The sequence below is a fragment of the Macadamia integrifolia genome, unplaced genomic scaffold (genome assembly GCF_013358625.1).
Source record: "Macadamia integrifolia cultivar HAES 741 unplaced genomic scaffold, SCU_Mint_v3 scaffold2209, whole genome shotgun sequence".
NCBI classification, from domain to species: Eukaryota; Viridiplantae; Streptophyta; class Magnoliopsida; order Proteales; family Proteaceae; genus Macadamia; species Macadamia integrifolia.
Window position 1 is genome coordinate 15,659 of NW_024868570.1, and position 11,163 is coordinate 26,821.

The 11,163-nt window shown below is 37.3% G+C and overlaps 1 protein-coding gene across 2 annotated transcripts; it reads right to left on the reverse strand.

Annotated features, from left to right (window-relative positions):
* Window positions 1-6: 6 nt before the first annotated feature.
* Window positions 7-6,556, reverse strand: LOC122066058. 2 transcript variants are annotated; one of them, XM_042629880.1, is made up of 5 exons: window positions 6,171-6,556; window positions 5,291-5,412; window positions 3,692-3,783; window positions 471-557; window positions 7-324 (listed from the first exon to the last, which is right to left on the reverse strand). In XM_042629880.1, the coding sequence occupies exons 1-5, from the start codon at window positions 6,536-6,538 to the stop codon at window positions 70-72; spliced, it is 924 nt and encodes a 307-aa protein (XP_042485814.1). In that variant the 5' UTR covers window positions 6,539-6,556; the 3' UTR covers window positions 7-69. The 2 variants fall into 2 exon arrangements, with proteins under 2 accessions (XP_042485814.1, XP_042485815.1); XM_042629881.1 differs by lacking the exon at window positions 471-557.
* Between the last annotated feature and the right edge of the window lie 4,607 nt (window positions 6,557-11,163).

Below are 11,163 nucleotides of genomic sequence, written 5' to 3' on the forward strand. Positions count from 1 at the left end.
GAAATTCTATTAAACATAAAAAGGTAGAAAAATACACACTCATTCCTCTGTTAGGCTTAACCCATAGGGTTAAACACAACTTATGATACATTTTGTATACAACTTATAAAGGTAGAAAAATACACACTTTAGTCCTCTGTTAGGCTTAATCCATAGGATTAAGCATAACTTATGGTACATTTTGTATATAACCAAAAAGGAAAATTTATGCTTGAGTCCACTGGATTTCCTTGCACCTAATAGCTTAGAAAGCTCTTTAATTATAGGCTTCTCTTTGATATCTTCCTCTCTTTGGACATGCCACTTCTTTGACATGTTTTTGGCCTGGAACAATCAAGAAACTGAAAGTTAAGATTTATGAATGTAATTATCATATGATCAATAACTTCAAATCTTTCCCTTTACTGTCTAATGCATTCCTGATTCAGCCAAAGAGGGGGGGAGGGAGGTAAACCTGTTCAGAAATATACCCAAACTTGTAATGGTACTAACTGCTCCCTAATCATCTCAATTTTGGGCTGAATAATGTCTTTTCCTTTGGTTTTGATGTCATCACTCTGTTAAAATTAAAATAATAATAATAAAAAAAATCTATATGAACTAGAGCAAAGATTTTTATCAACAGAAAAATTAGAAACAAAGAAAAGAATTCACAGGAGAATATGCATGATGCTGAGAGGAATGGAGAATATGCACATCAGTAAAGCCAATCATAATACTTCACACATCAACACTGTAGAAGATACCAAACTGAGGGGGCCTATGTCTTTGTGTTTTTTTTTTTTTTTTTCCTTGGGGTGGGGATGGGTTTCCTTTTGCAGCTTAAACCTTGGTCCACTACTCCCTTGTAAGCTCAACATTGTCACTATGATCAGGTTCTATGTCCTCAAAGGATAAACTCAATGTCATTATATATTTACAAATGAACCTCTATTGCCATCACCCACCCATTGCATTGGAAAGATCAAAGCAGCCATAGATCCTAGTAACCTCAGGGTTACCAACTTCTCTACCTATTAACCAATCCCCTAGGGGACCTCTGTCAGAAATATAATTAGAAATTGTGACTTGAACTCATTGGGAGTATTTGCCCATTCACTGCAAGATCAATAAGAATACACATCTCAAAGATTCAACAATTCATTCATTTTCTTCCTTCCCTTAAATGATCAATATTTACAATATAGCATTTGTTCATTTAGAAAATAAATTGCTACTTACAATTCAAGACCTAATCAATAGATCAAGTTAGAATTAAAGGATCTTTCTTTTTCTATTGAATATCACAAATAGGCATAGTTATCACGGCGTCAAATCGATCCAAGGTGGTAGAGGGGTGGCTAATCGATTTGGCGATGAATTGCCCGTTATGGCGTTGCCATGGCGGTCAAATCGCCCATGTATCATTTTTTATTTTCCCTATTTTGTAAAGTTATTTAGTATGCTATTTTTTTTATTTTTCCTATTTTCTAAAGTTATTTAGCATGCTACAAGCCTACAATATATACCCTATACCATATAAAATCAATATTAAGCAAGATCAAATCATAAAAAATCAACATAGCCCTATCAAAATCACCCTGCATTTTACAAAAAATCGACAGCCTAGTGAATCAAGCGTGACCTGACGTCCATGACGGTGCCATAGCAACGTCTATCAGCCAATGGCGACCGTCATTTGTGAGTCACGTAAATCATAGCACTGCCATGAACTTCTTTTTCTGCCAAGACGTCAAATCGCCGCCTTGGCGACCCCTAGGCAACGCCATGACAACTATGCAAATAGGGTGGCAATTATTGACCCAACCTGTCTAACATTAAGCCTTTGAGTAAGTACTTCCTCAATCTTCTTGGGTCCCCTTAGGGGGTGTTTGGTTCGGTAAATCTTTGGGATGACATTCTTTAGAATGATAATTCTTAATTTTTGGAGTTGTTTGGTTCTACTAGGATGACCCTCATAAGTGAGCACCCTACATCCCATGAATGACCATATTACAAAGGATGTGTTCCAAATCTGAGTTTACCTCAACACTTAAACTCAGATTTGAGCAACCTTTTTACCACCTAGTATAAAAGGAGAAAGCGGAAAGAAGTTCTCTACGGAAGCCAATATCTCAACCCGCGAGAAACATGTACTAGCCTCAAGACAACCAAACGATTTTTCAGAAAGAAACATAATTCAGAAAAATGTCTATCAAAAGATTGACATTCATATCCGATACATATACCATTTGATTTACCGAACCAAACACCCCCTTAGTTTTTCTAATTTTTGTAGAGATTTAAGGCTCAAACTACGATAAAAGGTCCTTAAAAAACAATTATGCAAATCAACCAAACTTGGGCAATAATTATTGAACTGGGCCTGCAATCCCTGCCACTTAAGGGGGTGTTTGGTTTGGTAAATCTTTGGGATGACATTCTTTAGAATGATAATTCTTAATTTTTGGAACTGTTTGGTTCCATTAGATTGACCCTCATAAGTGAGCACCCTACTTCCTATGAATGACCATATTACAAAGGATATGTTTCAAATATGAGTTTACCTCAACACTTAAACTTAGATTTGAGCAACATTTTTACCACCTAATTTAAAAGGAGAAAGCGGAAAGAAGATCTTTACAGAAGCCAATATCTCAACCCGTGAGAAACATGTACTAGCCTCAAGGTAGGGGTGTCAATTCCTAAACCGAACTGGTAAAACCGATCGGACCAAACCGATAACAACATGGACCGAATTGAACCAAACCGAAACGAAGCCTTATTGGTTCGGTTCGGTTTGGAGTATTGCAACCCCAAAACCAAACCGAACCGCATCGAAAATCGGATGAACCCGAAACCAAACCAAAACCGGCTCAAAACCCAGACCGAAACTGAAACCAAACCGGTAAGAAACCAAAACACTCCAAAATTCGTTAAAAAAATCAAAATTTGCATAGTTTTGTATACATTTGTATGGAAAGTCGAATCCAAACTGGACCAAAAACCAAAACCAACCCGGTTACAAATCGATTTAAGAAACCGAAGACAAACCAAAACCAAACCGCACCGAAACCAAAACCAAATCGAAACCGGAATTTCCTTATTGGTTCGGTTTCTGTTTCAGCTTTCCCACACCAAAACCGACTCAACCCGGATCAAAACCGAGCCGGACCGACCGATTGACACCCCTACCTCAAGGCAACCAAACGATTTTTCAGAAAGAAACATAATTCAGAAGAATGTCTATCAAAAGATTGACATTCATATCCGATATATACACCATTTGATTTACCGAACCAAACACCCCCTACGGTAATCATACAATTTCAGGCTGAGCATGAAGCCCCAACCAACTTATACCCTTGACAAGCCTGGATAGAACCTTCCCATTTTCCAAACCTCACCAGTAATCACAATATGAACATGGCAATATATCATGACTAAATTAACTTTTCTGTAACATATTTGAGGAATGTACAATATAGGAATAGTTCTTATTTGTCGAGAAACAACAATGCCCATAAGTAGATCCCACTCAACCAAATCGATACAAAATATTTCACCATTTAAAATTATTGTCAATATTCGAAAGCTCAAAAATATTATTTTCCACTTGTTTACCATTCTGTTATTGCATTAAATGAAGAATACTCATAATAGTATGAAATTGGAGCCAAATATATAAAATTTCCAAACAATATTTACTTACAGTATGCATCTCTAGATTCGAAGCTGTCAGTCCAAATGTTAAGATAGCTCCCCCATAGACAAATGCAGTGGCAAAAACAAATGTCTTTCCAACTACAAGACCAAATACCTTCATTTATAAGGAGTCTGAAACCATAATACCAGTGGGGAAAGATAAAACCAACAATGAACATTCAACCTAATTTGAAAAAAAAAAAAAAAAAAAAAAAGAACAAATGAAATGGTAGCTAAACTAATTGGAAATGGGGTGTTAGCAAAAGTTCTGTTTTTTGGAACTTATTTCTATGGTTTCCTTTTTGGAAACACAAGATACGAATGAACCCAATAAAAGAACCTTCCACTGTAGATAAAACCATAGTCTTCTACCTAAAGAAGAACACTGAGAACATATCTAGCAACAATGAAACCTAAAGTAAACTGAGTGGAAATATGGTGTTTGCAAAACCTTTTGTTCTGGAACTTCATTCAAGTGTTTCATTTTCATTTTCATTATTTCTCCATCCAGCAATAGAAAAGGAATAGTTATATAAAATCTCAATCCTTTAACAGGAAAAATGGTATGCAGCCTAGCATAGGTCTGGGCCTGTTAAGTTTGTCTCGAATTCTTGACCCGTTTTGAAGATTGACCTGCTCTGACATATTTTGGTGGCGACCCAAACGGGAAGTTTACTGAGATCTGTGATGGAAGCAGAGGGGTTGGGCCGATACCAGCGGTATGGCTGGACTAGATTGCTCGCGACCCGATGGGTCGACCCGTGACTTGGAGTATATAATGTACTGTCATCTTGTTGAGAAAGTCATTGTAATTTTGGGGGGTTTTCGAGCTAGGGTTTCGAGACGAGTTTTCTCGCCGCTGCTTGGGTGTAATCTCTCTTCTGTATAGGGAAACATCTTCTTCTTCGCCCAAGGACGTAGCATACCACACCGGTGTGTGAACCTCGTTAAATCTCTGTATTGTGCGGATCTATTGCCTGTTTATTTTTGTATTTTCTTGTTGTTTGCTCAAATAGGGCCTAAGATGAGAAACCTGAAAAAGTTTACAGCACCAAATAAGAAAATTCCTAGCAATATTCACCCAAAAAAAAAAAAAATTCTTTGGAGAGCCTTAAAACAGAGGAATAATACAAAATTCAAAAGTATTTAAAGTGGAGACATTATCCACTCAGAATGCTACTACAGTTCCTGCTCAATATAAGCACAACTTTTGTAGTGTTTATACATGACGAAGCACATGCCAGAAACTATATATATATATATATATATATCTTAACAAACATAGTCAGAATCTTCCTTTAGTTTTATCCTCTCTTTCTAGTCCCCTTTCTCCTATCTTCCATAGGCCTATGCACAAAGTCCTCTCACAGCCACTAAAAAAAATTTCATTTTCATTTTAAGTTGTTTAAATTAGATGATACATTCCAAGACAATGGAGTCATTTATCAAATAATAGAGCAACCTGGTTCATATAAGAAAGTAGTTTCTCATTAGAAGCTCTAATAGTTCATATGTACTCTGAGACACTGGAATATAAGCTATGATACATATTCTCAAAATCTGAAAATGTTCCATTGATATGACATGGATGTTCAAATAAACTTACTTTGTGAGAGCCCTTCAGCAGCAGCCTTCGATTTCTCAGTGTTAATACGAGTATACTTGTCACGACGCAAGTCATTGGCTGTCGAGGCTACTACGGAGTGTTCTGAATCGGGCAGTTTCCACCTGAATGATATAGCATAATACTCATTCATATTAATATGGATGTTCAAATAAACTTACTTTTTTTTTAATCCTGCTAGACACAAATCAAGAAATTAAATATCTTTATTGTACAAGAGACCGACCAACCGGCACAGAACTTAACCTATCTAATCCTCCCTTCAATTAGTCCTGTACTCCTGTTCTTGAGCTTTTGAAACGCTAATACTCCAATCAACTGCCTAACCTATTATGCTTCTCATTTACAGAACATCCGAGTTCCATTTGGCAATTCTAAGTTCTGATTTATCATTTTCACACCTTACAATCTCTTCAAAAAAAATTCTCTTATTATATTTTGTCCAATTTATTGGAAAAGTGAGGATGTGGGAGAAATTTTTGCCCACCTCAAGCATTGTTTGTCTAAAGGGTCTTAAGGCAACCATAACCATGAAACAGGACAAAACAGAGGAAGCAGTTCTAATGAGGTTATCATTCTTCTACTTCTGAAAATTTACAGTATTCCTCATCATTGTTTCTGTTTCTCTAGTGTACAAATTTTGAGGTACTTTTGGGTTAATTCTGAGAACTGAAGTTGTAATTATCTACTAGTTGAGGAAATATTGGAGGTTCTGCTAATTTTGAGGAAACCTTGTCCTCTGGACAAAGGTGAACTCTAATGAACATAAGCAGTAAACCCAAATTCAAGCTGAAATATCAATACAAGTTCACGGAAAAGAAACCAGAAGAAGACATTGAGAAATAAAAAAAAAAAAACTAACCTTTTGGGGCCAAAGGTGACCTGAGGCAGAGAAAGGTAAGCCCGAAGTGGGTTCAGGGCATCGGCGGAGACGGGAGACGGTTTGTTGGGATCAATGTAAATAGCCCATTTGGAAGCAGTGAAGAGAGAAGAGTTGGAAGGTTGTTCGAAGAGCTTCGAAGGTAGATAATGCCTAAGAACCTCGGGGAGAACGTCGGCTTGAGCTTCGTTGTCGACAACGAGAGAAGAAGAAGAATCATTGGATGGGTTATTATCAGAAGGGAGCTTCTTCTTAGTAGTCTTCTCAGCGAGACGCCCTACGGCATGTTTGGATTCCTGTAAGAAATAAGCACCTTCTGTGCTCGCTAATCTTCCTGCAAGAAAACTCATTTTTTTCTGGTTTTTTTTTTTCCCCCTCTGCTTCTGCTTCTATGAAGTATTTATAAATGAGCGGGAAGGAATTGATAATTATTTGGTTTGATTAAAGTGATTGGTTTGATTTTAATTTTGAAATGATAAACCGTCGGTTCTAAACCATTTCGATTAAATTGAATAACCAAACCAATTACAAATTGTATAACAAAATCAACAAGTCGAAACCAAAACACTTCTATACCGTATGATTAGAACTGATTAATCAAAACTGAATTGATTTCGATTTAGAAACTTGACATGCCAATTATTAATTGGTTGGATTTCGATTTCTATGATACTATAAATCAAATTGAACCATTTAAACCAAACCAATTATAATCCCTCTCTCTCTATTAACATTTCTACCCAAGTTTAAAGTAATTTGATTTTTAAACTTAACTAACTTGGTTAACAACTTTTGTCATTGCCAAGACAAAAATAAGGGAAAAAGATCCCTCTCAGTGTGGCGCAGGCAACGCCCAGATTGTGTAGGCATAGAAAACCTATTGTGCCCTCCTTGTAGTGTGTTGAAGATGCTTCTACATGTCTCCCCATTAGTCCATACAATAACATTACCTATCACCAGACTGACAGGGTTCTTCAATGATAGAGTTTACCAAATGACTGTCAATAATGACATATTTTAATAGGAAAAACTAAAGGGTAGCATGGACCTTTAGCCCATGGAAGAATATAGAAAATGGAACCCTTCCACTAGAGCCGTGATTGTTAAGTTGAGCATCAAAGAGAAGTAGTCGAGAAAGATTGGTTTGGTCAAATTTTGTTTCTTGGAGGAAAAGATACTCTCCTTCTTTATCTATTTACCGAAAACGAAAGAAAACAAAAAAAAAAAAAAAAAAACTCTCCAACTTATCTCAGTGAAGCATGCTGCTCTTTTCTTGGACGAAAAGATTTGAGAAAAATAATTTAAAAAGGGTGGTTGTTCCCTGCAGAGCCTGCCTAGGAAGGCCTTTACTGTATGGCTCAAAAAAAGGGTTTTTCTTTTTTTTTTTTTTTTCTTTGATAACATGGCTAAAAAAAAAGCAGAAAGTGGTAAAAAACCGATAGGCTCAATTTTTGTTCAATTCTCAAGTCGTTTGAGGTTATTCGGCACATGTCAATATTGTGCCTTGGAAATTTGGAATTACAAAAAAATGCATGCAAATGGGTGAGATCTCATCTATTCAATGGTCAAAATTTCCAAATAATGCATATTGAGAGTATCTTAAAATCAATTTTTGAAAGTCAATAGTTTGGCTTGCCAAGTGATTCATCAAAAATGTCTATTTTTTGTGTTAGTCTCTACTATAGGGGTGCAAATTTGGCCATGTTAGCACAGACCTGCCCTCAACCCAAACAAGATCTTGAGCTGAGATATCCTAGCCTCGAGGGAAGATCAAGGTTGGGAATTTTGGGCTCTGAGTCAGGGCCAGGTTGGACAAAGGTTGAGGCCTCAAGCTAGGCTTGACCCGGCCTGATAATGTCTTATTGTTTCTTTTTATTCTTCTTCTTCTTCTTCTCCCCCTCTCCCTCCCCTTGCCAAACGTCTGCATCTTCCTTTCCCCTCCCCATGTTCAAAGCCAATCAACGTCAACTTGGTCAAGCTTGAGGGCAGGTCAGGGCTGGATTTTTTAGGCCCTAAGTCCAAATCAGATTTGAACTCAGTTAAGGGGACTTAGGGTTAGACTGGAGTTTTCAAAAGCCCGGCCCAACCTGACCCTATCGCAACCCTAGTCTCTACACAAGAGAGACATATTTGTTAGGTTCTTTTGAACGGATGCACCTCTTGGAATAGTAATGTGTAGGGGGCACATTACCCATATGAATAGAGTGATGTCCAAGCCTCTAAGTGTCAAGTTTTAATTGACTTCTTCCTCTCTTTATTTCTCCCTCTCCACTCTCTGGTTTATTAACGGTCTTCAAAGTTTCTCCTCTTTGATTAAGCACAACTCTGAAGTGTTGCAACATGATCTAGTAAGTGAGTGCAATGACTATATGTTGGAGGAGTTTGTGGGACTATTTTATCTTAGAGGTTGATTCGTATCAATCTAGTTTGCACTATAGGGGATGACTACGGTCTTAAAGAGAGTAACTGATGCATAGCAAGACTAAGATCCATAGCACGACTAAGACCCACTGTCACCTCCAGACTTAAGCTCCGATACGATAAACAATGCTTCCACAAGACCAACGAATGATAGTAAAACAAACTGACTTGAATCCACAACCAATCGACTAGAGCATAGATATGAAGAAGGGTTCCTCTCACTAAACTACCAACTCCGTTGGCATGTCTTTCCTAATGATGTCAAAGTTTAAGATTACAGCAGGCAAGTCTTTAAGTTCATGATTGTTTCAATGTCTTCCTACACTCAAGTGATATAGCAATTCGATTACCAAGGGACTATCCCTCAATTTTCTGATACAGTTTATGACAGGATATTTTTTGTGTGAAGAGTTGTTCACCACAGGATGCGATAATCCACCTCTAGTTACAGCTGCGGAGGAACTTGACAATCCTCCCACTAGCTGTAGACTATGTGGCCCCATTGTGTACTTCTTTTGCTAAAAGAAAAAAAAAAAGAAGAGATGGGTGGAGTTGTTCACCACCGGATGGGATCATCACCCTCTAGTTTTAGCTCCTGTGGCACTTGACAATCCTCCCACCAGTAGGAACTCATGTGGCACAATTTTGTACTTCCTCTGCTTCAGAGAATAAATAAATTAAAAGAAAAAGAAAGAAATGGGATAGAAGATGCTTTAGGTCGTACACGCTTGGTCTGTCTCCCTTCTTGCCATCACTGCCCTCTGCTTCAGATCTTGATTTTTTCTTTTATCTTAATGGTGCAATTCTTGTTCAATTCTCTATGTGCACATAACAATTGAATATTTTCAAAATCTAATGGTTGTTAAAGTATTTTGAAATTCGAATCTATTTTAACTCTCTCCCGTTATTTTTTTTTCCCTCTCCCTTGGTTTCTCTACCTCCTCTATTGCAAGTTAAATGCATATTCACAAGAGAAGGAAAGGAAAATATCAAACATTAATATCAAGGAAAAAGTTTTCCTAAATCCATGAAGGACGGTTCATCCACCATCCTAAGGCTCACAAAACCTATATGGCTTTAGTACATTCCCAAAGTACCCTCCCAATACTCCCCACAAGCATCTCAAGCCCCATCATGCATGGATTAAAATTCATTGTGGCACAAGAAACACAATCCTAACATCAATTGGCAAAATTGAGAATATGAAAAAACGAAGATAGCTCAAACATACTGTTTATGAAACATGAGATAACTTAAACATGACATATATGAGGTGAAATGTGCGAAACATAATAATATATATGACGTGAAACGTGCCATACACAATAAATCAAATGTGAGATACCTCAAGTGTAATTTATCTAATATATAAGTACCTAAGAATACTTTACCTTCTTTACTAAAGAGACAAAAAACAAAAATTAGCATTACCAAGTTTCCCTTCACCCGTTGCGACGAGAGAACCTCTTAATACATAGAACCCAACCTTCGGATTGGGGATTGGATTAAGAAAGGGTAAATCAGACCTTCGTTATTATTGGTGGGAGTTAATGATATCATTCATTGTTTAAAGAGTCCAATCATTGCTACGTATCAAAAAAAAAACCTAATTATAACATCAAATCACCTTAGATGAAGAAATTCTCACCTCACCCTGGTTTTTTCTTCAAAATTATCAAGAAATTAAAAACATTTATACATAGGAGGGAAAGAAAGTCCAGGTTCCTATTGCATGCATATCAAAAACCATGTTCAAATGATGTTCACACGCAAGTACAACCATGACTCTAAGTATTGGTATTGGATCGCCTGTATTCGGTTGTTATTAACTTTATATGGGATCATCCTCCCTCTCTCGGTTGATTTTTTTTTTAACCGCTACCTAGGCATGCAGCTGAATAAATAAAATCTTGAAAGGTAGTTTAGAAAATACAAAATTCCAAAAGGGTGTTTGTGAACCGCTAAGGGGAAGTGAATTATTCAATTTCCTTGACTACGAGCGTGGGTAGCAAAAAAGTTCTTACAACCAACCGACTTCCCTCCCCCTCCCATTAGTAGCATAATTTTTTTCATCCTCCCATTCAACCCCACCCTAATCCTTTCCGATTGTGTTTCATATGGCACTGTGATATACATCCCCTACTTGGAAAAAAAAAAAAAAAAGAGAGAAGTTGGCCTTCCTAGCTAGTACTGTTAGGTTGTTGAGAGAATTAATGAGAATTTACCATCCTCATCTCTCCTTACTCCTCTCAGCCTTCCAACCTCCATACCTTCTTAAGGCCCCCAATTCCATATTCCCACATACTCCCATGGTCGACAGCTTCATCCATGGCCAGCTTGTACCACTATAGCCCAACCAGAGTGCCGACAAAGCCTATTCAACGTTTGAATGAAACTTACCTTTAACACATAATGACTAAAGCCCATCGGAAACCACCATGAACTCGCCATTCCTATTCTTCTACTCCATCATCACCATCATCATCATCATCTTCTTCATCCGCTTTTCAGGTTATGCGTAAAAAAAGTGGATGCACATGTTGGTGAGCATTTT

What these genes read in the sequence shown, in the direction of transcription:
- LOC122066058 (XM_042629880.1), bottom strand. Translation starts at nt 6,538, where the DNA reads ATGAGTTTTCTTGCAGGAAGATTAGCGAGCACAGAAGGTGCTTATTTC. An exon ending in GTCACCTTTGGCCCCAAAAG is followed by an intron (nt 5,413 to 6,170) that starts GTTAGTTTTTTT and finishes TATATCATTCAG; the next exon opens with GTGGAAACTGCCCGATTCAG. An exon ending in TAGTACCATTACAAGTTTGG is followed by an intron (nt 325 to 470) that starts GTATATTTCTGA and finishes TGATTGTTCCAG; the next exon opens with GCCAAAAACATGTCAAAGAA.